Source organism: Furipterus horrens, unplaced genomic scaffold (genome assembly GCF_987537825.1).
Source record: "Furipterus horrens unplaced genomic scaffold, mFurHor1.1.pri manual_scaffold_5, whole genome shotgun sequence".
In the NCBI taxonomy this organism is placed as follows: domain Eukaryota; kingdom Metazoa; phylum Chordata; class Mammalia; order Chiroptera; family Furipteridae; genus Furipterus; species Furipterus horrens.
Window position 1 is genome coordinate 120,753,434 of NW_028327175.1, and position 27,870 is coordinate 120,781,303.

At 42.0% G+C, this 27,870-nt stretch overlaps 1 protein-coding gene across 3 annotated transcripts in view; it reads right to left on the bottom strand.

Moving 5' to 3' along the window:
- The window catches only part of XPO6 (exportin 6), a 130,824-nt gene that overhangs the window by 21,845 nt on the left and 81,109 nt on the right, over window positions 1-27,870 (bottom strand). For all 3 annotated transcript variants that reach the window (XM_090277429.1, XM_090277427.1, XM_090277428.1), the window contains 6 exons: window positions 26,346-26,455; window positions 18,679-18,787; window positions 16,975-17,067; window positions 15,477-15,546; window positions 5,230-5,389; window positions 2,266-2,358 (listed from right to left, as the gene is read on the bottom strand). In XM_090277429.1, the coding sequence (XP_090133555.1) occupies window positions 2,266-2,358; window positions 5,230-5,389; window positions 15,477-15,546; window positions 16,975-17,067; window positions 18,679-18,787; window positions 26,346-26,455 (635 nt within the window). The remainder of the gene's footprint in view (window positions 1-2,265; window positions 2,359-5,229; window positions 5,390-15,476; window positions 15,547-16,974; window positions 17,068-18,678; window positions 18,788-26,345; window positions 26,456-27,870) is intronic.

Consider the following 27,870-nt stretch of genomic DNA (forward strand, 5'->3'; position numbering starts at 1 on the left):
ATTTATAAAACTTACCAAAAATAAAAACAAAAAAATTAAAAAACAAAAAACAAAAATTGGTGAAATCCTGTGTAGCCATTTTTTAATAATGAAGATGGAAGAAAATACACAAATTTTTGGCATAGTATGCTTTATTAGTTCAAGAAAGGTAAAAATAAAACTGAAAGGTTAAAAAAGATTTGTGCAGTGTATGGAGAAGGTGCTGTGACTGATCAAACAAGTCAGAAGTGGTTTGTGAAGTTTCGTGCTAGAGATTTCTTGGTGGACGATGCTCCATAGTGGAGCACACCAGTTGAAGTTGACAATGATCAAATCAAGACATTAATTGAGAACGAGCAATGTTTAGACCATGCGGGAGATAGTCGACATACTCAAAATATCTAAATGAATAAAGTTATTGGTGAAAATGAAACATGTATCTTTTATTTTATGGAAAAAACTAAACTACCTTTTTGGCCAACCCAATACTAGATGATATTGCTGCATCCATGACGGCTTTTGAGTGTTGATAATGGTATTATGGTTACATAAAAGAACAACTGACCTTGTTGCTAGGAGATACATGCTAAAGGATTTATTGGTGAATTGACATATTGTCTGCAATTTATTTTCAAATAGATCACACGAAAATGTATGTGTATACACAAAGAGAAAACACAAGTAACAAGAGCAAAAGTGGCAAAACACTTATGACTAATGAATCTAGCTTAAGCTTATAAGAGTGTTCATTGTTATTTTCCCCCTTTGCTACAGGTTTGAACTTTTTTAAATTAAGAGGTTAGGTAAGAAAAGGTACTTAAAGTAAACAAATACAGGTATTGAGAGTTTAACATTCATAGCGACCAGGAAGTTATTTTATATTTTCTATTTAGAATCCATTGATCCCTTTAAGTTCTGAGTACCAAACGTAAGGAGGAAAGACATCAAAATCTGCCTTTAGAATCTAAGAATTTTAGTCAATATATCAAATTTATCGAGTTCTCTAAGGCTGAAGGGAGGGGCTCTACAACTTCCTGAAATGTGGGCAAGATATATGTTTATGAGCAAATTAGCATTATTCTCAGGAGAACCTTCGCAGCTTTCTTTAAATTCTCAAAAAGGAAAGCAGTATTTTAAAAATGTAAACTCCACAGTAAAAAAAAGAGTCTCTTTCTTTTAATTTACAGCCCAATAATGTTCTACAATAGGGGGTCAGCAAACGTTTTCTGTAAAAACCAGTATAAATATTTTAGGCTTTGCAGGTTATCAACTCTGCCATTGTAGTGCAAAAGCTGCCACAGACAAAATTAAATGAGTGGGCATGGCTGTGTTCTAATAAAACTTTATGTACAAAACCTGCCAGTGGGCCGGATTTGGAACAGGCCATCATTTGCCAGCCCCTGCTCTAGTCTAGAGCAAGCCTCCTGGGCACGGAGATCTCTGGGTTATGGCCCCATCTCTGGTCCCCATTCCTCTATCCCAGCAATTATCAACTGGTATGCTGTAGGAATCTTTAAAACATGCAATACCTGACTATTTAGTCAGAGGCACTGATCTCGCTTCCCTAGATTGTCAAATTTAAAAATGACAGCAGTCAGCATAACAATAGCTGTCTGGTGTGATCAGCAAAATTTTAGTAATTTCTTTACGTGTGCCATGAGATTGAAAAAGGTTGAAAATCGCTGCTCCATCACTTCTATATGTCACTTTCCCAGTGGCTTCCCACTGTCCATGAAGTTTCTCTAAGTGTGCAGTCCCTGGATGTCCTGCTTCAAAAATCACCTGAGGTTCTTGCTTAATGTGCAAATACGAGAGCCTTATGCCATCCTCTATCATCAGAGCCTCTGAAGGAATGTGTTCCCCAAGTAATTCTTCTGTACACTAGAGTTTCAGCCACTGTTCTACAGGATGAGATTCATGCCATTCAAGGTGCTTCTACTTCAGGCCCAACACACCTGTCAGCCCATCTTCTATGATACAAACTGCCTGCCACCTTCCCAACTGTGTGAGTCTGCAACACTGTCTTGGCTTGTGCTACTCTTCCCTCCCGAAATACCTACTCCATGTACCCTCTCAGCTCTTGTCTGCCTGATGAATTCCACTTACCCCAACCACACCTGCCCCCATGCATACACTCAAACAAAAATTCTCTTCTTCCAGGTTTGGAGGTGGGAGTTTTACTCCTCTTCATGGCAGCCACTACTGTTCCTTTTTATCTATAAAATTATTTGGGGCTAGAGGAACAGGTCTTTCTTGAGAATACACAAACATACCCTCTGTACTTACACATCGATGAGATCAGGCTTCAATACTGATGGCACAGCAGTTTCAATGTTGTACAATTTTATCTGAGATCCATATAGAGTGACTTTGACTAATCTGTTGGCAAGGAAGCAGGTAAGAAAAAACATTCAGCTTATGGACTAAAATGAGACAAGATCGACAAGGTACCAACAAAAGGTCCCAAGAATATGGACCAAACCTTCAATCTTATCCCAAAGATATGATCTGAGCTGTGCATAAAGCTTTATATACAAAGATGAGAGGCAGGGCAGTGGAAAGCAATGGGGTAAAAATTCGGACAACTGTAATAGAACAGTAAAAAAATAGAAAAAAAGCTTTAGATACTAACCATTATATACAGTATCAAAAATTCTTGAAAATAATATAAACATCCAACACAGAGAATATAGTATAATATGCTATAAACAATAAAAATGATTACAATGAACATTTTTACGTTCTATGTTTTTCAATAACATTTGGGGGAGAAAAGTAATGTTTCAAAGAAAATATAACACTGTAGAATTTAAATAATGGTTTTAAGTGTATTACCTGTATAATTTTTTTAACTTTTCTAAAAATGTTCATGACAAAATACTGAGGTGGAGGGGGCAAGTTTCTAGAATTAAACTGAGGTATTTTTAATTTCAAGCACAATTATTTCAGGAGCAAACTGCTGAACCCACTATAACCCAAGGACTCACTGTATACAAACGAGCATTAAATACAGTAACTAAAAGCCAGCTCTACCGGGAAATGGAAAATGCCTCTTTCATTAGAGACAGACACTCCATTATGAGTCAAGGGGAAAAAACTGGAGACCTGGCTGAGTTCCCTCTGTAAGAAAACTGCGAGGGACGCCAGGGAAGACGGCCTGTGTTTTTCTCCCTCAGCCTAATGGTGCAGAGGTTCTCAAACTTCACTGAGCCTAAGAATCAACTGGGAACTTGTTAAAAACACAAACTCCCTGGTGCTACCCCACAGACCAACTAGGCAGTTGTGAGGAGGGGTCTGGAAATACGCACATCTGAAAAGCATCTGGGGCTCTGATGCATGTGGACCATACTCTGAAAAATGTTCCTCTCTGATGCGAACGAGAAAATAAGACTATTAGAAAGCCACAAGCTTGCGTCACAAATTACTTAGGACACAGAAGCAGATAGAAAGGGGCATTTCCAGTCAGCCAAGAAATTTATGGTAAAAGAGCTCATGTTTGCCAACTGAAGTCCTACGGGGGTGGTGGGGGTGGAGGTGGTGATCACTGGAAATCATAATGGTTCCTATCAGTAGGCAATCTACCACTGTGTACCTGGTATCTAATTCTTTAAACCTCTCTTTCTTGACATTCATACATCAAGTGCAGTTCGCTGGAACTATGTACATTTATACTGTGCAGCCATTACCACTGCCCATCTCCAGAACTTTTCTCGTTTTTATCCATTAAATATTAACTCTCCATTCCCCTGCCCCCAGCCCCTGTCAATAATCATTCTTTTTTCTGTCTATGAATTTTACTACTCTAAATATCTCTTATAGGAACCATGTAGTATTTGACTTTACATTGTTTTTACATTACACAGCATTCTTTAATGATTTCATCGCTAAAAATGGACTTCTAAATGTATCTTAATATTTCTATGTTTAGCAGTTTTATTATTAGGTTTGTTTTATGTAACCTGTATGTTGCAACACTGGCTATTAAGATTATGTAGGTGTAACAAGGAGCCTTCTCTCACACTTTATTTTAAACAGTAGAAGAACTAGCTAAGTATCTTTAGTACTGAGCCTACAAACCTCATCAATGGTTAAAGTCCATGTGCTCCCTTCTCATGAACTGTGTGACCTAAAGCAAGACACTCACCACCTCTGAGCCACAGTTTACTCACAGATAAAGTGACATCTGTGCCTCAAAGTACAGAATGAAATAAAATGTGCAAAACCACTTTTGAAAACTTCCTACTATTATATGCTGCTTTTATTATTAATATTAATCTGGCTTTCACAGAATTATTTTAAATTCTTAGTTCTCTCTGCTTTTAGGCTAAGGCTAACAGTTAAAGAAAATCCAGTATGCAAATAACTTGGCTTGGGGCTCGATTCCCACTCAGGCTGACACTAATGACGTGGCTACTGGGCCAGTGAAAGCCTCAAGTGTCTGGACTTTGGGCTGGACCCACACCAACCCAGTTTTGATCTAATCAACTCACCATTTACCATGAAAGAACCTGAACCGCCTATTGCTTACATTTTTAAGGGTATGACTTTTTAAGTGGAGGAGTTTGTGAGCAGGGAGGTGGGAGGACTAGGTAGTATGAAATGGTCCTCACAACAAATGCAGCTGTAAATCCTATGAGGGAGCCAAGGGGAAGAAGTAATGAAAGGAGTTGGTGGTGAAAAGGCTGGAAACCCCACTCACAGGTCAGGCTTGGAGGCTGCCCAGGTTTAACTCCATAGGACCCCAACAGGACTAGAAAACAGTCCTACTGGAACAGGACTGAGGAAATACCACCCCTGGTATCTGGCAGCCTCTGTGGATAGTGTCTACTGCCTGCCTTTTATTAATTACTAGGACTTTCTAAAGTCTCTTTATCCTGTGAGGAAAGCCATCAAGATCGACCTCTCCTAGTTTCTTCTGAGGCTAACCCTGCCTCTATAGCTATCACAAGATCTTCAATGAAACAACAGGCTCTATTTATTGTCTACTACAGGGTATGCCTGGTGCTAAAAGTGCCTTATCTCATTCAAGTCTCCCAATAAGCCTAAAGATACCGTCCACTCCACTTTACAGACGAGAAATCTGAAGTTCAAGGAGGTTAAGCAATCGCCCCACATTCACCTTCTATGAGCACAGCCTTGCTTTACCTAGCATCAGAGCAGAAGCCAGCTGGCAACATGCTGCCCCTGACACAAGAAGTCACAGCTGCGCTCTGAAGAGGGAACAGCTACACAATGCAAGCGCCAGCCTACCTCTCCACGACTGTGAGTGCATCACTGAACCGCGCAGCAAACACGTCTCCAATGAAGTACTCAGCTAAGCGGCCCACCGCCTGCAGCAGGGAGCTCAAGTCTCTCAGGGAACAGTGCAATCGCCGGCAGTCGTTTTCTGCTGTGATGTTCAACCTGTGGCCTGGAACAACACACTTTAGTTACCATGATAAACAACAGCTCAGCAAGACAATCTACACTTAGCAAAACTAATCCCTGAAACACAGCAACCCACAGGCTGCTTCCCGGGACCCAGCAGGGAAACTGGGCACAGTCTCCACTTAAAGCCATACCCACATGCATTCCAGAGCCAGAGGGAGACAGACAGCAGAGGAAGAGGGCCAGACAGCCTGGGGTGTGCTAACATGAACCAAGCACCTATCTGATCTCTCTTGACCATGTGAAGGATTAATCCCACCAATTTTACATGAAAGAAAACATCCCCATGTAGGCCCAGTAACTTGCCCAATACGGGTCGTATTTCTGGGCAGAGCAGGGGTCCTAAGCTCAGTCTAAGCAACTCCAAACCTGCCTGCCTTCTGCACATGGCCCTGTCCCAGAATGACATCCCCATGGGCTAAGGGGTAAGACTCATCCCCGCTCAAAGAACAGGGAGCACTCAGCATTGCACCCCAGAATGTGGAGAAGCACAACATGAAATACAGAGCACAGGACTGAGATGCAGAAGACACAGATTCCCTGCCACTTGCCAGCTCTGTGCCTCGGCAAGCTCTTCTACGTCTCAGTTTTCTCATCTTTAAAATGGACTATCACAAGAACTAAGTTAGATTGCATTTAAAAAACCCTGTAAACTATAAACCATTTTCAATATTGGTAATAATTACGAAAAATAAAAATAAAACGAAACTAGTGATTTTCTAAGGCCTGAAACTCTTACTTTTCAACATAATTTCTTCAAGCTAAGCAAGGAGGATGCAAAGATGGAGGACAAAAACATCCTCAATTCAGCAACCTCCTTGACCCTTGAGTCCTTCTACCCACAAAGGTTCACAAGCCGGCGGGGACGGCTCCAAGTTTGATCAAGTCCTCCTCCACCCAGTAGAAGTGAGAGAGGGGCATTAACAGCCAGATCACTGCCCACATGGCACCTGCAGTCCCAAAACTCCCTGGACACTGCTCAATCCTGCTCCCTCTGCTGCCACTTTAGGTTTCTACTCTGTTAGGAGGCAAGAGCCTCAGAGTGATTATCACCAATCCTCCTTTCCACGGCACTCCACAAACACCTTCCCAAAACCCTGATCTAAGCACACAGCTCTCCTGAGGCAAAGTATCAAACCCTTCTGGGGCTCTCTCCAGCTAAAGGGGGAGGGTATGAACTCCCAACATCAACCCCAAGTCTCTCATAACCTCACCTCTTCCTACAATTCCATTTTATCATCTGGACCCACTCATAATCCCCCAGACACCCTGGTGTCTCTGCCCAGACTGCCCATCGCAGCCGCTGCCTTGCACACTCTTAGATACCCTCCACACTCACAGAAGCATTATGTCTTCTGGGAGGCCTTCCCTCCCTTCTTCAGACAGAGGGGTCATGCCTCCCTCCCCTCCTGCATCCCTCCAGGGCACCTGGTGCACAGATGGAGATAAACTAATGATTTACAAGTCTTCTCCCTGACTAGAGTCCTTCGAGGTGAGGGGCCACGCCCAGTGCCACACAGCAACTGATACAACACTAGTGACCACAAATGTATAAATGAGTTCAATACGACAGAACAGAGAAAAAACTAGGTAGAGCAGGAGGAGGAGACTCGGGAACTTAATTCACCTCACACTGCCCTTGGGAATATTCACTTTAGTATTAACAGGTGAGTACAGATAAGCAACACCTGTGGAGAGAGAGGCAGCAAGGCTGAACACCTGTGAAAAAAGTGGTAGCTAAAGTACCAAGTTTGATACATCAGATCCTATACCAACTTCCAAGTGCTAAGTCTGGAAACAGAGCCTTCGACGGCCTCCAAGGGATGACAAGAGCCTGGAAAAGGGGATGCTTTGACCCAGCATTGTTACAGTGGGTCACATCCCAAGGAGCAGAAGCACAAAAGGGGCAGCTCAAGGAAGGACCTTACAAGGAGAGAGCTGGTGACCAAGGCTGGCTCTGACTAGCCCCCAGCTGCTTGCTCCTCCTTCCTGCACTCCACATGGAGATCGGCACCTCAGTGCAGAAAATAGGACTGGCAGCCCACAGGCAGCCCTGGCGGGCCACCAGAGTGGGTGTCCATAAGAGTGAGCCAGACCCCAGTCAGAGCAAGAGGACCACCCCATGCTGCCAGCCAGACGAGCCCACAGAGCACACAGAACCGAGAGATTTCTGGTTGTGCTGGGTCACATGAAAGTGGACACTGCCCCTTCTCCTCATCTCCAGGTTAACAAAAGGAGCACAATTACACACCTTCTAAAAGTCCAGATTTTCAAGGTTACATCTAGGTAACTGACTCCCAGGGTAAATTTCTAAAACCTGTCACTCCTCTGCACACCAGCGAGCCTTAGGGCTCTGTGGGAAATCGTCGTCGTCGGCAGCCGTCCGTCTCGAGAGACGATGGTGTAGCTTCTTAAGAGTCTATCTGCACCGCCGAGAATGGCTGTGCAGTCCAACTCGGGAGTGACATGGTATCTGTCTCCTCCCGTGTTGAATCGACATCTTGCGATGACGCTGAAGCTACAGAGCCTGGGCAGGGTAATATGGAGGGTCTGCTGTTGCCCATGCAGCAGACCCCCCCTCTCTTCGCAGCTGAAGGGTCCAAGGGAAAGACGGAGTCAATACAGCTTGGCTTCAGGTGCGCCGCAGGAGTTGCCGGTGTTGACTACAACGTCAAACCGCCTTAGGGACTCCGGCTCCGGATTTTCTGTCGGGGTTTACTCCCTTAGCCTTTCCCCTGAAGAGGTATGCCGCAAGGCAGCGGAGGTTTTTTGGAGTCAGAGTTTTCCTTCTCTGATGTACCCTGACTGGAAGATCGAACCAGCGACACTTAGCTCGCAGGCCGACGCTCAATTCACTGAGCTAAACCAGCCAGGGACTGTGGGAAATAAACCCTTATAAAAAGCACACCTGGGAAACTGGACATGGTGGCAGTGGTACCAGCCCAAGGAGATGAGGCCAGCTCCACTTTCAAAGAGCCGTGTGGGTAGGGTGTGAGTTAGTACCAACAGCCCCTCACTCTCCCTGTAAGTGCATCCATTTTCATCTTCCACTCAGCTCTACCCTGATCACTAGTTTTCAACTCAGCTGTTGTACTTAATACCTAGAACTAGGGACCCTAAGGTATACCTAAGAACTAGGTTCTTAAATATTTTAAGCATGAAGGGAAATAGTCTGTGTTTCTCTTTTAAAAATCAAGTCAAAACAGCATTCTAAATCAAGTTTCCATTTGAGGACAGCCCCTAATAGTCATTAGGCAGCTTAAACATTAGGCCTGTCCCTCTGCACTGTGTGCACACAATGCACCTGCTGCATGCCCTTCCCACCTGCCCTCCAGCCTTCTCCTGGACACCTCAACTGGATGCCATAGATCCCTATGATCTTCGAAGGAGCTTTCCATCTCCGAACAGCTTGGTCAAAAACACAGGGGAAATCTGTCTCCCTGTAATTCCTCCTTATTACCCTTTGTCCCACTCATGAAGCCTAAGCCCGATGACACACAATGGTCTGGGATCGATGAGAAGACAGGGGTAACATTCTTACAAATCTCCTGACTAAAATAAATCCCTGGGCGTCCCTTCCATTACCCTCCTTCTGAGAACCCTTGCCATCCGGGCCATTCCCCTCTGAACCTGCCCTAATTTGCCCAACAAAGAGCAGTACCTACAAAGAAAAACAGCTTGGAACTGCTGTGCATGAGTTTTATTAAACTATTAGTTTGAACCATATGAAATTGTTGGAATGTGACCATTTCTGACCTAACAAAACTGCAATTCCATATAATTCAAGTTAACACAATACGTGCCATCTAAGGTGCATATTAATCAAAACTGCAGCTGGTTCTTTCCTGTTCTGCCTACATAGCAGATGCAGAGGCTTAAATTAAGTACCACTGACCCAAGTCCCCCCCAACTCACCCCCCACCCCTTGCCTAGAAACCTCATACCACCACCACCACAACCACATCACACAAGGCACCACCTTGACTTGAGGAGGCAGGCCAGAGTTCCCACTGTGAAAAGTTGTTCAGACCCACACACATTTTCTCTTATTTGGCTAAAGATTAGATTTCTCCCCAACAGCACAAAACATCTGCAAAGTGGAACCTTTACAAGAGAATACTGCTACATATAGATTTTAGAGAGAGAAAACATCACAGCCGCACTGAAGTCCTGTCTTCCACAAATCAAGTCCTCCTGAAGCTATCCAGATGCGTCCTAAGCCACATTCAAAGAACAGCTCCCTGGCAGATTACTGCCTTGGATAAAAACAAATTAATGTAAGTATAATTCAGTCTTCTCTTTTTGAGGGGTCTGGGGAGGTGAAGGTATGAAAATAGCACTTGCAGTATCCTACCCTGAGAGAACAAGTCATAAATGGTCCTCAGAGGAACAAAGAACAGAAGTCCAAAAATCTTACATATTGTAGATGAAGCAATCTCTTAGGCAGGCAAGTCTACATGGCTAAACAGAAAAGTTAACAGGATCACTTAGAGCAGAAATACTGCCCCAATGAAGGAAGATCTCAGTGAGCACTGGCATAGTCAACTACATACAGAATGAATACTTCAGGGCCATACCTAGCTGGTTTGGCTCAGTGGATTGAGCGTCGGCCTGCGAGCTAAGTGTCGCTGGTTCGATCTTCCAGTCAGGGCACATAAGAGAAGGAAAACTCTGACTCCAAAAAACCTCCGCTGCCTTGCGGCATACCTCTTCAAGGGAAAGGCTAGGGGAGTAAACCCCGACAGAAAATCCGGAGCCGGAGTCCCTAAGGCGGTTTGACGTTGTAGTCAACACCGGCAACTCCTGCAGCGCACCTGAAGCCAAGCTGTATTGACTCCGTCTTTCCCTTGGACCCTTCAGCTGCGAAGAGAGGGGGGGTCTGCTGCATGGGCAACAGCAGACCCTCCATATCACCCTGCCCAGGCTCTGTAACTTCAGCTTCACTGGAGAGGACACTCCAGCGTCATCGCAAGATGTCGATTCAACACGGGAGGAGACAGATACCGTGTCACTCCCGAGTCGGACTGCACAGCCATTCTCGGCGGTGCAGATAGACTCTTAAGAAGCTACACCATCGTCTCTCGAGACGGACGGCTGCTGACGACGACGACGACTTCAGGGCCATGTAAGAACACAAATTCAGTATAAGAAGCATGATCACCAAAGGAGAGGATTTCTCAAAAACACATGTGGTGGGAAAGATAGTGAGGGCAAGGCACCTCAGGGTTGAGAGAGCACACAGTAACTGACACGCTGCAGCAATATGCTCTGCCGTGGATCTTACTGAGGCAGTGGAAGCAGGAAGATCAGTAGTAGAGTAGGTCTAAGATTCCTACCCACACAGACTCCCAAGGAGACGTTAGATTAAAGGCTGGCTAGATAAATGTGAATCACAGAAGTAGGCCATACCCATCAAAGAAAAGATAAAACATGGTTTCTGTTATGAGGCAATAAGGCTGACTAATATAGCATGGAGGTTATTTGAGAGGGCAAATGGCCATGGGAACTAGAGACAGAATGTACTCAAGAGTTCCACTTTTTAATAGCCCTGCACTGGAAACTTGGTTTTTGAGCCACCTAGGAATGGGAGAATGCTTCGTCATGGATAAAAGAGTTCATTTTAAAACAATAAATAAGTATTTCTCTGGCTTGAGAGGTTCTGCCATTGGATTATACACTAAGGATCAGGCTGGAGATGAGATTTATAAATGATCTGGAAGAGCCAAATGCCCTGTGAAATTGCCCGTAAATGGGCTTCAATGAGCGCAGGTATATGACATTTTATTTAGAGAAAAACAAATCAGATTATCACCAGATAAGAAGCTCTAAGTTATCAGTTGTGTCTCAAAAAGAGAATTTAAGAATCACTGCAGATTTTCATCTGAAGACAAACTCAGTATAATGTAAAACCTTCAGTTGCAACACTAAAAAGGAAACTTAGGGATCAATTTTTGGGTGGAAGGAAATACATGCCCCATTTTTTTTTAAGATCAAGAATGTCTTTGGGACTTCCGGCCAAGACGGAGGTGTAGATAGACACACTGCGTCTCCCTCCACAACAAAGAAGGAATACAACTACCTCAAAACTAGAGACAACCAGAAGTTCCAGAAAATCGAGCTGCATAAAAGTTCAACAAACAAAGATACAAAGAGGAAATACTCATCCAGACAGGTAGGAGGGGCGGAGAGAACGCCGTGTGGGGGTGGCAGCACCTGCGGCAGTGGCAGGCGGCAAAAAGTGCCGTCACACTTTTTAAAAACTAGGGAGGGACACCTGGGGAGCGCTCCCAGCACCAGACCAAACCACACAGCTCATGGTCCCAGTGCCAGGGAAAATAAAGCCTCATTGCTTCTGACTGTGAAAACCAGTAGGGGTTGGGGTGGAAGGGGAGGCTCGCGGTCTCTAAGCAGAGTCCGCTTGTTTAAAGGGTACCCACAGTCCTAGAACATCCACAGACCCACCCACTTTGGGAACGGTGGCCAGGGTGGCAGCTAGAGGCGCCAGTTCCATGCAATGTGGGAGAGGTGCCAGGAAAAGGGGCGAGTGATGGGCGGGTGGCATTGTTCCCTCTCGGACCCCTCCCCCACATACAGCGCCACAACGTGGTGAAACAGGTTGCCCTATATTGACAATACCTAAAGCTCCACCCATTACAACATAACAGGAGCAACAGCTCTACCTAAGACACAGAGGCAAACAAACACACGAGCCTGTCAAGATGAGGAGACAGAAGTATGGCCCAAAAGAGGGAACAGATCAAGGTTCTAGTGGGAGAACTAAGCGATGAGGAGATAGCCAATCTAACAGACACAGAGTTCAAAACACTGGTGATAAAGATGCTTACAGGCTTGACGGATATGCTTAAGTATGGCAGACGCATAAAGGAAGAAGTGAAGGCTATGTTAAATGAAACGAAGGAAAATCCACACAAAACAAATAGTGAAGGGACTGAAACCAGGGTTCAAATCAATAATTTGGAACATAAGGAAGAAAAAAACAGTCAGCCAGTACAGAATGAGGAAACAAGAACCTCTAGGACAACTTTAAACATGCCAAATCCGAACCATAGAAGTGCCAGAAGAAGAGGAAGAGCAAGAAATTGAAAATTTATGTGAGAAAATAATGAAGGAAAACTCTCCAAATTGGGGGAAGGAAATAGACATACAAGTCCAGGAAGCACGGAGAGTCCCAAACAAGTTAGACCCAAAACGAACCACACCAAGACACATCATAATTAAAATGCCAAAGTTTCAAGATAAAGAGAGAATCTTAAAAGCAGCAAGAGAAAAGCAGAGTTACCTACAAAGGGGTGCCGGTAAGACTATCAGCTGATTTCTCAAAAGAAACTTTGCAGGCAAGAAGGGACTGGCAGGAAGTATTCAAGGTGATGAAAAGCAAGGACTTACAACCAAGACTACTCTATCCAGCAAAACTATCCTTTAGAATGGAAGGACAGATAAAGTGCTTCCCAGACAAGGTAAAGCTAAAGGAGTTCATCATCACCAAGCTATTATTATATGAAATCTCAAAGGGACTTACTTAAGAAAAAGATCAACATTATGAACATTAAAATGACAACAAACTCACAACTATCAACAACTGAATCTAAAAAATAAAAACAAAATCCAACTAAGCAAACCAGAATAGGAACAGCATCATAGGTATGAGGATCATTTCGAGGGTTATAAGCTGGAAGGGGGAAGGGGGAGAAATGGGGAAATGGTGCAGGGATTAAGAAGCATAATTATTTGGTACAAAATAGACAGGGGGAAGTTAAGAATAATATAGGAAAGGGTGAAGCCAAAGAACTTATATGCACAGCCCATGGACATGAACTAGGGGGGGGGTGGGATTGCTGGAGGGAAGAGGGGTACTGGGCAGAGGGGAGCAAAGGGGAAAAAATTGGGACTACTGTTAACGAAATAATCAGTAACCCCTGGCTGCTGTGGCTCAGTGAATTGAGCGTCGGCCTGCGAACCAAGTGTCGCTGGTTCGATTCCCAGTTGGCACATGACTAGGTTGCACGTCAGGTCCCCAGTTGGGGGTGCGAGTGAGAGGCAACCACACAGTGATGTTTCTCTCCCTCTCTTTCTCCTTTCCCCTGTCTCTGAAAATAAATAAATAAATAAATAAATAAATTATTAAAAAATAATAATCAATAAAATATACTTAAAAAATAAAGAATAATGTCTTTGAGGTTCTGAATACATTCTAGGAGAGACCACCAGGGCAGTTTTTCCCAAGAATGGGCTATGGAAAAACCTATAGCATCTGTACAGTCAAATGATTTTCTTGAATATTAATAGCCTATTTTACAGGCATGTTTGCTTTGAAAAGTGGCCTTTTTAAAGTTCTGGACAAGCGGTCCTTATCCTATCTACAAAACCAGGGCCTATACTTGGGACATGTCAAGTCCCATCAACCTCCGGGGGGCCCAGTGAATTATTTAGAAGCTATCAAGGCCCCCAAGAAGGGCAGTCTCATAAAAAGCTCCCATGGAGGCTCTGCCATGAATAACAAGTTCATCCAGAAGCTGGGCTGCCCCTTGGGCAGCTATGTGCCAGGCTGAAACAACAGAGGGGGCGCTGCAGGCCAGGACCAGGCATAACTCCTATAAGGAGAACACTGTAAAATGACTATAAAAGATGGGAGGGTAAGGGGGCACATGTGTGTTTGCAAGCACAATATTAAGTGTCTGCTGCTTTCAGCTGATATAATGAATGCCAGATGTTAGTTAATTCAACTTTTTATCATTCCCCATTATACCATCCTGGGACTAGCACTAACAAGCCACATGACTTTCGGTAAATTAACATCTCTGAACATTAATTTCCTCTTTGTAAAACAGGGGTGAGTAGTATTAGGGCTTTACACCTCACAGGGAATGAGAGAATTAAAAAAGATAGCATAAGCAAATAAGATAATGCCTGATATGTAATGAGTATTCTATAAATGCAGGTTGTTATGCAGGTTGTTATTATTACTATTAATAAAATAACAACAACAACAAAAGCTAACCCTAAACCCCAAGCAGGTAAACCTACAGACGACAGCCCAGGGCCTTTCCAACTAGCTTTGACCAGAGCCGCCCTCAGGCCCCTTACAATAGGATAGCTAACATTTACTAGGATCGGCATGCTCCACCTTGCATTTCTTTCCTTGGAGTTGCTCCTCCCAGCGAAGTCCAAGGTTTTCTTTCCTAGCATACTTGCTGGTTTGAAGGACATAAACCCCCTTTCTGATCCACCATCTGCAGTGGAATTGTTGCCAAGATACAGATTTTCATGAAAAAGCTTTATGGCAAAGACCATCCCCCTTGAGGTCGAACCCTTGGCTATGATAGAAAAGTAAAGGCCAAGACCCAGAATGAGGAAGGAATTCCCCCTGATCCGCAAAGACTGATTTTTGCTGGCAAGCAACTGGCAGATGGGCGTACTTGGTCTGACTACAATACACCAAAGGAGTCCACTCTCCATCTTGTGCTGAGACCTGGTGGCGGTGCTAAGAAAAGGAAGAGGACTTCTGCCATCCCCAGAAGAATAAGCACAAGAGAAAGAAGGTGAAGCTGGATGTCCTGAAACACTACGAGGTGGATGAGAATGGCAGTCGGTTGCTTTTGTCGGGAGTGCCCTTCGGATGAATGCGGCGCTGGAGCTTTTAGGGCCAGCCACTCTGACAAGCACTGCTGGGGCAGATGCTATCTGCCCTATAGCTTCAACACACCAGAAGCCAAGTGACTATATTTAGGTTAATAAAAGACATGAACTAACAAAAGAAATAAAGGACATAAAGGAATTCTTACTCTAGGGTTTTTAAAAAGCTCTACCGTTTTGTTCCAAATCACCCCGCCTCCTCACTGGAACGCCTCTCTGGAATACACTGTCACGGCCTCATCTTTCCCTCCCTCATGCCCCTTCACATCACTTCCTCCTTTCTGTTTAGAAGTGGGGAGATAAAGCAGCAGGGAAGTAGCAGTGGAGAGATCATGTTCTGACAGCAAAGAACGTAGTAATTAAATATCAGTCCGTTTTTAAACATTGGTTAAATTAGAAAATAAAAGGCAGATTACCTGACCCTGAAGGAACTATAAACTGCTGTAACCCCAGATAAACGTCTAAATTGTCCTGAAGAACTGGGAACTGAAAACAAAGAAACAATGATTAAAAAAACAACAACAACACATAAATGTGAGTTTTAACAGCATTTTACCATTTAAAACAATGTAAGTACCTATGGGAGGAGGAGTGAAATGAAAACTTTTCTCTGGGAACCTTTAATGCCCCTAAGAAAAGATGGCTTCCTTCTGTGTCCCCACCCCCAAAAATTTCTACAACTGAGACCACCAAGCAATATTTAGACTAAGAAAGAAAACAACATCAGTTTGGTACTTTTTTTGAACAAAGCAGTGGACACTGGGTATGATTATTATGTTCCTAAAAGAGAACATCAAGCCCCAAAGTGATCTGATCCTTTTCAAGTTGAGACAGGACTACCTCCTTTCAAATCCAAGGTAAACCCTACCCTCAAGAGAAATACAGGTACACCTTTTATTAAAGTGTACGGCAAAGTGAAAAGACAGGCTAAATTATTTGGAACTCACTTTCCGTTACTCATTTAGTAGAGAGGACCTTCATAACCAGAGCTGTATCTTTCCTTTCTAAACTGCTAACTCACCACTTTATAAACTGCTAATTCACCATTAAGATAAAAACTTTAATGTGACAAAATGGCACTCTCTATAAGAGAACACAAAATACAGCTGAGTTGTGCAATGCAAAGCTGACCACAATAAATTATCTCGCTTTTGAAGAGATAAGCTTAATAAAATCTCCTAAAAACAAAAACAAAAAAAACCCACAGGTACCACTTAGTAAAGTCAGTCCGATGACTGAAGATTCTAGCACATAAATATAGGCAGAGAATCCTGGCTGGTGTGGCTCAGTGGACTGAATGCTGACCTGTGAACCAAAGGGGTCACCAGTTTGATTCCCAGTTGGGGCAACATGCCTAGGTTGCAGGCCAGGTCCCCAGTTGGGGGCATGTGAGAGGCAAGCACACATCAATATTTCTCTCCCTCTCTTTCTTCCTCCCTGCTCCTCTCTCTAAAAATAAGTTTTAAAAATATGATAATACATACACACACACACACACACACACACACACACACACACACACACATATATAGGCAGACAGTACGAGCAAATTGCCAAGTGAGCTTTATAATGGCTAGTTTTTCAGCAGTGTACTTTATGTAAATAAATCTTCTACTTGGCCCGGCCACCTTTGAGCTACTGATGAAGGTATTAGAGAAGTTCCTATAACGTGTAAGAGTTCAGGAAAGAAAAACAGGGCTTCCAAAAGTTCAATCTGAAATATTTTGGGGAAAATGTTAACATATGATCAATTTGAGGGTCAGTTACAATAATTATTTTATTTTATATATATACATATATATGTATGTATGTGTGTATGTGTATATATATTATAATACCAGTGAGCAAAAACGCCTTACTACTCTGGACAGGGAAATCATTAGGCTCTTCATCCCCTTCCCAATGGTGAGTTACCAGTGTTGAGAAGGCGTGTGTGGGGAGGAGCTCCATCACTTTGGCCACTACCTCCAAGCTCTGGCGTAAGTACCGCTGCCACTCTGTCTGCTGCTGCAGGGAAAACACAGAAGGTTCAGCTCTCCAAACAGGCAGTCTCATCCTTCTCCCTGCCAATCCGTCCTTGGCCCCAAGTCCACTCAGGCACACCAGTTTGAAGACATGGCAAATGATGGAACCAGGTTATCTGGTACTTTTAAAAGGCTAAGCTATAAATATTTATTTTAAATTCAATAACTTAATGTCATTGAAAGCTTTTTCCTAAGAAAGAAAATGGTCTACGTAGAATGACCTACTTTTTCCCCTATAGTCATAGAAATACGAGACATAGAAAAGTCCTTGTGAAATGCTCCAGTCCCTTTTTCATCATCCCAGTTATAGAAGCTGGTCACTCATTGCCTTCTGAGACAGGCCAGTACTATGTTCTATAACTGACTAAATCAGTGCCACTTGAGGTATGGTCTACAGACAGGCATCATGAGTATTTCCTGGGGGACTGTTAGAAATGCAAATGTTGTAGCTCCCACCCAAACCTCTTGGAGCAAATATGTTCAACACCTGTGCCGGTGAATTCTTATCCATGCTAAAATATAAAAAGGGTTGGCCTAACTCACACAGTTAACAAAAAGTGAAGCTAAAGTTTACCAAGCACCTAGTATACATCAGGCATGTAGCCAGTCCTTCCTCATGTGTTGCCCTCATGTAACTATCAACACAGACTTACCATCCCGCTTTGGGGAGATGAGAAAATTAAGGCCCAGAGAAATTCAATGCCCAGACCTCTATCTCCTTCATGCCCAAGGTTGCAGATTCATATCCAGGCCATCTGGTTTCAAGTACTGTACAGGGTTCTTTCTAACCCAAACATGGTTACGCTCAAGGTCTTGATTATGCTGTAGTCTCAGTTATTTTGAAGCCATACCAGTGACTTGAATATTTTGAAGTGCATGGTAGTTAAGAAAAAAGAACACTGGGGCCCTGACCAGCTAGCTCATTTGGTTAGAGCACCAAGGTTGAGGGTTCTATCCTGTCAGGGCACATATAAGAAACAACCAATGAATGCACAAATAACGTGAAACAACAAAGCAGTATTTCTCTTTTTCTCCCGTCCTCTCTCTCTCTCTCTCTCAATTTAAAAAAAATAAAATAAAAATGAACACTGGAGCTATGTCCTTATAAACGTTTTCCTTATCAATGTGGGCACATCAGCATCAATAAATTCAAAATTGATTTTAAGAGATATAAGTTTACAAAATGTATTCAAAGGAAATTTCCTTTCATTCTAGCCTTATCACTTAAGTATCTCTTTAACTATTTCCACCAGCATCCAACTAGTTTTTTATTTGTTGCCCAGAGTGGGAAGTGGAGGTATGGGTGCCGGACAGAGAAAACAGGAGGGATACCTAGTTCTTATTAAGCCATTTTTCACTGTATATTTAAATCTCTTAGTTTCCACAGGTAAAAATGCCTGCAAAACGTTTTTTACAGTCAATAAACCCAAAGAGACTGGCAGGATATAAACTTGAAATGAACAACTCAAACCATTAAGACTACTCTGGCTTAAAAATAGTCTTTAGAGCAGAGGGTTGAAAGGTTCCAAGTCTCCATTATGATTTATACCGCAACAGAACAGAGATTAAAGGTCAATGAGGGTGTGCTGCTTACATCGTCATCCAGAGTCTCGTCATCTAACTCCTCCAGCTGGGCCTGGTTGTATCTGAACTGGATTCGATGCAACACCTCCGTGAGCAAGAGGACTAGGGCATCTTCGTACCTACGTGGCAGGGAGGAATTCAGCATCAGGTGAAAGCAAACTTTTAGCCTAGGATTTCAAACGGGCTTCCTGCTCTACAAAAGGAATCGTGTCCATGTATTGAGTTACCATATACAAAAGGAACATCTAAACTAAACTTAGTTTATCGGTTGGCAAGGGTGTATGTGAGAGTGGAACACTAGCAGGGGTATGTCTTTATTCAACTATGTTCCAGGCACCTTCTGGGTGGATTGACCCCTTTATCGTTATATAATGTCCTTCTCTGTCTCTTTAGCACTTTCTGTCTTTAAGTCTATTTTTTCTGATATTAGTATAGCTAACCCAGACTTCTTTTGGTTATTGTTTGCATGGAATATCCTTTTCTATCCTTTTAATTTCAACCTATCTGTATCTTTGAAACTGAAGTGAGTCTCCTACAGACAACATGTAGTTGGACCATGATTTAATCCATTCTGATTTCTGCTTTTTAACCATTTAATGTAATTACTCATAAGGAAGGACTTCTGCCATTTTGCTATTTGTTTTCTGTATATCATATATTTTATTCCTCAAATTCCTACATTTTGTGTTAAATAGATATCTAGTGTATCACTTTAAATCCCTTGTCATTTCTTTTACCATATATTGGGAGTTATCTTCTCAGTGGTTGCCCTGGGGATTAGAGGTATTATATATAAATATCAATTAATTCAATGAGTCACTCCTTTTAACAACTATAAGACGTAAGTGGTATTAATGTTATTTTTCTGATGAGAAAACTACAGCTGAAAACTAGTTGACTTGAACCCAGGGCTCCCTAACTCAACACCCATGTTCTCTCTATACATAAACCACTAATAGGCTTTAAACCTGCTCCATCCACTCCCCCAAACCTACTCTTGAATCAATTTTAAGAACACTTATAACCTAAATGAAGAAATGTAAAAAGCCTGGGGAAACCCTGATGCTTTGATCTATGTCTAAGATTAATTTCTAACAGAAACATTTGGAGCCCAAGTCTTGGAGAGTGCTCACCTGTCATCAGAACTTAACTCAGAAGACACCAAGTTACATGCAACAGTTGCTAACACAAGGGCCAACAAACAGCTAATTTTCAAGAACAAATTGTGTTTCCTAGATGCTTGCCTATACTGAAATGTTTCTCAGATTAAGTTCAGAGACTGCTCCCACTCATAAAGCAAACCATCCATGCTGCTTATTCAGCTCAGCACCAATCTATTCTCTGTGTTGTGTGATGCTGGAGCTGAGACTATGCAAAGCACATTTCTCCTCGGCCCATTAGGCTCTGACAACAGGATTGCAGGAGGAAGACAGGAAGTCAGAAAAGGGGCAAGGTGACTCCATTCTTCCAACAGGCTGGTTGTCCCGGCAATGTCGCCCCAACTAGGGTCACCTGGCAGTAGTAACTGGTTCCAGTTTCCAGCTTCCACACCCCCAGAACCAGCCTCCCCATGCACTCTCAGACATGCCAGCAGCAGCCAGGTTATTCCCTCTCCTCAAAAGACTGAGCCCCAGTTCCATGGGGCGCCGCCTGGAGCTCCTGTGGCAGTGGGGTGGTCCTCTCCTCAGACATGTGAGCTCTAGCTGTCCGGGGCCCATCCCTGCTCTACATTTTAATCATCTCGACGTATTTCCTTTGTGCCCCTAGACCTATAGTTATCATCTGTTATCTCAGTGTTCTCCTTTGCTTTTCCAACCCTCTAAAACCAGTTTAATCAATTTCCTAGACTGAATTCTTAAAACAATTAAATGTAGTTTCCGTTTTCCTGACAGGAGTCTAATTAAGTCACCCAGTCTATTTAAGTGGGCAGTAGGACAACAAGAAAACCGAAGCTGAAAGTTAACCATTGCCAAAATCAATGCGGGCCATCTAGTCTAAGAGTTATACAACTTGCCCTGACCAGAGTGGCTTGGTTGGTTGGGAATTGTCCCTCAAAGCAAAAGGTCATGGGTTCAATTCCCAGTCAGGGTACATGCCGCAGTTGCAGGTTCAGTTCCTGGTAGGGGCAAATGCAAGAGGCACTAATTGATGCTTCTCTCTCATACTGATGTGTCTCTCCCTCTCTTTCTCCCTCTGTTCCCCTCTCTCTAAAAATAAGTAAATAAAATCTTTTTTAAAAAGTAACACAACTCATGTGAAGAGACTCTATAGAGTCTAAAGACTACTTAAAAATGCTCCTGAACTGTCACATTTCAGAGTCTGGTGGGCACAAGAGCTCATTTATTCACTAGAGACAGAAATGTTGCCCACCCTTTCCCCCAACATCCAGTCCCTCTGTGTTTATAAATGACTTAACAGCCTAGATTAGATCAGCAACTAAGCCTCACCCAGGAAGGAATACTGGATGGGAAAATCACTAATCAAATAGGCAACATCTGGGAAAATTGCCAAGAAAATCAAAATCCCACTTCAACAGACTTCAGAGAAAGGTAAAATCAAACACTTAAGCCTGGAGCTTATATTTGTCATTTGTTCAGGACATAAATTCCTAAAGTTATAGAAGTTTCATACTATAATTTGTTATGACAAACCAAAACATTTTCACAATTTTGCTAGCAAAAAAAAAAAAAATTTCCACTTCAGAGGACAGATAACATCTGTCATCTGTAAATTGTCTTGTTGAGCTAAAAGGGAATTTAGGCTCTGAAGATATCTGAATATATGGCCTATAAAAAGGTAATAAAGGTGGAATCCTAAGGGTGGGCCTTGATCCAATACTAGTGCCCTTACATGAAGAGTAAATGACAGGGGAGCACACGCATGCCCCCATTCTCCCCGTGCAAGCACAGAAGAAAGGCCATATGAGGACAAAGAGAGAAGATAGTATCTGCAAGCCAGGAAGAGGGTCCTCACCAGAAACTGCATCTGCCAGCACCTTGATCTATGACTTCTAGTCTCCAGAACCGTGAGAAAATAGATTTGTTGTTTGAGCCACCCAGCCTATAGTATTTTGTTATGGCAGACCAAGCTGATTAATAGAGAAAGTAAATGATAATAAGAAAGAAACCTGGAAATTCAAGAATAAAGGAAAAGCAAGAGAACTGGCAAATGTCTGGGTAAATAGAATAGATTATCTCTTTCCTGTTAAGATCTTTAAAATATGAATGATGAATGAAAGCAGAAACTTAACACTGTGATGAGTTTTCAATGTACATAGATATTAAATATATGACAACTCAATAAAAAGAGGTAAAAGGATATATACGTTGTTAAGGTAACTGCATTACAGTTGAAGTGAAGCATGCAATGTTAAGTATATATATTGTAATACCAGAGCAACCACTAAAAAAATCTCATATATTGAGACACAGTCAACTCAGTAGATACACTGAAAAAGAAAACTAAATTTGTGTGCAACTGACATAGTCTCAAATGAAGCAAAAACTGACAGAACTGAAAATAGATGGGACAAATCCACAATTACACTTGGAGAGTTTACACCTCTCTCAGTAACTGACAGAACAAGCAAGATAAAACCAACATGTAGAATACAATCAACCACCTAACCTGACATTTATGAAACACTTCATACAGCAACAGTAGAATACACACTTAATTCAAGTACACAATGAATAATCACCAAGAAGGCTAGTTAATAAAACAAACCTTAACAAATTGAAAAGAACTGAAATCATACAAACTATGTTTGCAGAGATTATAATCTAGAAAACAATAACAAGATGTATGGAAAATCTCCAAACATTTGGAAACTAAACAAAGAGGAAAATTCAAGAGAAATTTAAAAATATGCTAAATAATGAAAAGAAAACTAGAACATAGTAAAATTTGATGGATAAAGCTAAAACACTGCTGAGATGGAAATTTATAGCATTAAATGTTTAAATATATAATAGAGATAAACCTACAGACCCATATGGCTCAAGCCACAGATGTAATTTCAAAAGCATCCCAACTTCTTCTTAGAGTTAAATAAAATTCTACATGTTAAGGCAACTACATAGTAGGTGCTCAGTAAGTAGAGAAGGAATGAAAGAATAATGAGCAAATAAATAAATAAGCACAGAGGCAATAAGCAGACAGTACTCCAAGTCAGATAACTACAAAGGACTAAAGTATAATCCTGGACAGCTTTTTCATCTCTATAATGAAATAAAAAGCCAAGACTGCTGTCACTTGCTGTCGGAGGATATCAAGAGCATGAACTTCTCTTAACAGGAGCTAGAAAGCTACTAGAGCCTTGATTTAAACTCAGTTAACACATTTTACTCATTGTATCAAAATGTCATACGTCATAATGGTACTTCCTCTTTATTAAAGCAGAAAACCCACTCAGGAAAAAAAGGCCAGTCATTTTTCTCACGCTCACCTACTTTTGCTTACAATCCAATCTTATGTCACCCGGAATCCCTGGTTGGTCTGAGGCCAGCTCTTGTCCATAATCTCATGACAAAGGGGTTCACAAATCATGACTCAATAACTTTAGGTTGCTTAACTCACCTCAGGTTTCCTCATCTTCCTGCAAAAACAAGTTCCTACATAAGTGGCCCCCTTCACACTGACAAGCACAAAGAAAAGAGAAAGAACCAACACACATTTACTGGGCACTCACTGTCGGCAAAGGCACTTTACACACATTGGCTCATTTAATTTTCTCAACAACTTATAAGGTAGGTACAACCATCCACGAAGTACAAATGAGGAAAAGGAGACAGAAATTCAGGTCTTCCCATGCCATCCCAAAATGGCAAATCTAAACAATGAGCCCAATCATCAACTCTGTTCAGCTGAGTTTGCTACAAACATTTATTCCATTAACACTGGGAGTCAAGTTCTCTAAAGTAGTGGTCCCCAGCCTTTTTGGCACAGGGACGAGTTTCGTGAAAGACAATTTTTCCACGGACAGGGCAGGGGCAGGGATGTTTTCAGGATGATTCAAGAGCATTACATCCAAGCTCACCTCCTGCTGTGCTGCCCCATCCTAACTGGCCGGGACCGGTGTCAGTCTGTGGCCAGGAGGCTGGGGACCCCTGCTCTAAAGTACCCACCCAGCCCTGCTCAAGAAGCTCTTGAGCATTCTTACTGAGCAAGAACATGCAGAGCTCCAATTTCCAAGCTCCTAAGACCAAAATAAATCCATATATATTTGTGCTTCTAAATTTGTAGTCTGCAATGCCTACCACATTGTTGTGATGAATGATGCAAAACCTTAAAACCACAAGGGACCGGAACTCAGTACTGCCTCTGTGACTTAACCACACCCTCAGTTCCCACTTAAGACACTGAGAAAACATTCTTGACTATTTCCTGCAACATCAGTTGCTTCTGAATTCTGGATCAAACTACATGTGTGATTCCAAAAGTGCCCGAAGATCTTTTCACATTTATAAGCTCTTAGATAAAATGAATGTGGTAATTACCAGTATCAGCTGCTTCTGCAAAACAGCACACTCTGATATACTGGGGTCTTTTTATAACCTAGAAGAGTATCTACCCAACTTTCAAAATTTTCATTTAAAAACTTTTCAGCACGCACTTGTATAAATCTTTAGTGTAAAAAGGGGGACAGATGAAACTCATCAGTTAAAGTTCAACTATTTTCTCTGTGGACCCCACTGGACTTCCTTACGCACAGTTCTAGGGCAATCTACCTCCCTAGACCGCTAAGGGGTATCTGATGGACTAGCAGGCCTTCAGAGACAGTTACTCTTTAACAGCGTAAACTACAGACCTGCTTTGAATGTTTTGGGTTTGGGTATTTTTGTTCTTTAAAGGCATAAAAGTGTTATACATGTATGTTTTTTTAAAAAGTCATGAAAAATTACAAAGCCTCTTTAGGATGATATTCAAATGATGAATGAGAAAAATCCCTAGTGTTAAAAGTGGTCAGCCAGAACCACTGACAACTGTGATATCAGATGACAGACAGCTGGGCAGACAGGTCAACATCAGTAGGAAGACTGAAAGCCTTTAGGCTATCCAGGGGCCCTGTCACTTAACTCCATGGATACCACCATAGCCAAACAGCAACAACATCATCTATTACAACAGTATTACTGTTGGGGTCATCAATGCAACCATTCACTGTCTAATATATGCTAGGTGTTATGCCAGGTATTTTATATACATGATTTTATGGAAGCCTAACCATCCTTAAAGACAGATATCAGTATGCTAATTTTGCAAGAGGAACTGTGGTCAGCATAGAACCTGACCAAAGGTAACATTACTACCATGAATCAGAAAAAGAATTTAAACTCTACAACATCGTTCCTTCTATTGGTACAATAATCTGCACAGTGTATATTTTATAACCTGCTAGTGTACATTTTGTCAATGAAACCTTATTCTCCACACATCTGTACTGTGCTTGAAAAAGCACCTGCATATTAATCATTTCCCCAGTTTATTCTTCCAACAAGTCTGAAAGATGTGAAACAATATCTACCACTAAATATAGTAAAATCAGGCACAGTCCCAGGACCAAAGGATGTGATTGTTGGGCATCCAAAGAGATTTTAGCAGAAGTACCTTTCCTTTGAAGAATCTTGTTCAAAAACACAATTACTTACAGTTGGCAAATACACCAAAAACAGGATCTGCTGTTGTGTAATAGATTTCTGATACATGGATCTACTACAACTGGCACCAGAGCAACTTGGAAGCTATTTTGCAATCACAAAAATAATATTTGGGAAGAAAAGTGCAAACCTGAAATGCAAGTATTCTATTTATAATTTTAAAAGCTCATAAAATGTCAGCAATAGGAAGGGTTTTAGAGGTTCTGTCCAACCTCTTCCCAGGCAGGGATCCTCCTCACCACCTCCTTTTGGCACATTTCAAGGGAAAGGATGTCCACAATCTCTACCACCAACCACTGATACGACATACTGAGCTTTACAATGTACGAAGCATTCTAGATAAATTAGTGTGTGTAGGAAACACACTTTCCGCCCATGGGAAAGAAAAATGAGCTTAAGAAATGTGGGGGGAAAATATTTCCCCATTTTCTATTTACAAAAAATACAATTATAAAAGTACAAAAGTAATTGTCTCTGGATTGTGGAATTAAAGGTAATTTATTTTTATATATTTTTTTATCTTATGCTGGTTTCTAAAATGAATTCTTTTTTCATTACAAGTATTTATTACCTTATTTAGGAAATTTTCAGACACAAAAGGAACAGGAATACAATGAGCCCCAAGTGCCTACTAATTAAGTTCAACATCGATTATCAACACATGGCCAACCCAGGCCTCTCCCCTCTATTCCCAGTGGAATATTTTAAAGTAAATCCTAGATGTCATATTGTTTCAGCCAATGAAATACTTCAGTAATACCATTAAAAGGAAAACAACAGAGCATTATCACACCTAAAAAAATTAACAATACATATTACATTTTTAATCAGAAAAGTGTTCTCAAAAAATGAGATATTAAGGGGGAGATAGAAGAAAATATTCAAAGGCATTACTACCTAAACAGCTTATGTGACTCAGTTTCACTGAAGAGCTCTAGTTGCATCGTCGACCCTTCAGGCCATAAGAAAAAAACAGCAAAAACAGCTATTTCTAGTTATCAACATTTCTGGGGTTTACCTGTTGAGAACTGCTTCCTTGTCTCCCAGACGACTTTTAATTTTACTTGTCAGGTAGTCCAAAAAGAGTGTCCAGATATCCAAACAAGAGAAGTAACCTTCATGAGTAGGCTATGGTACAAAAGAAATCCAGATAATGAAATTACTTAATGTAAATACTCCTTAGACATACACCTACCAGTTTACTATTACCAGAATGCTACACCATAAGCCTAGAGTCCCTCAACTTCCTGGTCACCACACTGGTGTCTTTTAGTTGGTCTTCACAATTGGGCCCTGTTGAACCTAACAAGACAAGGGTAGCATGGAACACATCGTTAGGGAGATACTATGTGGGACAAAGTGAGTTACAAAATAAGCCAAGAGAACAGCAATCTTAAAATCCAAGACTATGGTGAGGAGGACTCTTACAGATCATCCCGTTCAATTCTGTTTTATAGAGAAAGAAACTGAGATTCAGAGAAATGATTTATTCAAGGTCAGGGGGAGGAGCAGACCCGTTTACCCCCACCAAATGCTCTTTCCACTACATGCTATTACAGAACTGAAGGTAAGTCTCAGTGGCTCCAAAGGTGCCAAGCTTACACATTTGAACATTAGGAAAGACCACTGCAATCTCCCTATATAACCGACTGAAAATGAGCTTGTTCAGTCCGACTCTCAGGCATTACCTCACCTGCAAAAGGAGGAGTGTCCAAAAGGCTAACAGCACCCTCTAACCCAGCGCTGATAAGGACAAAGTGAGAAAAGGAGAGAAAGTCTTTGTAGGATCCTAGTGCAGGACCATTTGTGTGGCTGCACTGACTCTCCAAAGAGCTTTGAGCTTCTATTTCATACAAAATCCAGGCATTATACTCTCCAATGTCTAATCCTTCTCACACATATTCAGTTTCAACTTGTGGTCCCCCAATCCCTTACATACCCACTCAAATTCTTGCTACCTACAAGAACTCTGGTTTCACTTGTGATTGCTTGGTTGAACCACATAACTGGTAGCAGGATCAGATGTGGGAAGAAATAACAACATCATCTTGGATCAGTTTTCCTTCCATTTCTGATCCCCAAGAAAATTTAGAAGTTTACATGGGCATGAATGGAATTTGCTCAAGAAGTAACTAATACGGGTGGCAGCATGCAGTGGAAGTTCTGTACCTGGCTGAGTCTAAGACAGAAAACTGTAACTTAAGAAACAGCGGACTCCAAGCTCACAAGCTCGCTGGGCAGTCCTGGAACGAGACGACTGACTGCAGCTCCGTCAGGACTACTGACAGGGCGTCCTCAGAAAACAAAAGGTGCTTCCTGTCTCCACTTTATACTTCGCAAAACCCAGGATGTCCAAGACATGACATAAAGCAGATAAATGAGCAGGAAAGAGAACTGACAAGCCATGTGGAAATAAGATGGGGAGCTGTTGGGCAGGCACTTGACTTGCACAGCCAGGGAATATAGTCTTGTCCTGGCTTTGACTTGCTGAGCTTCCCTCAAGTAAGTCACCCAGTTCTCCTTCCTTGGTTTGAAAATACTCA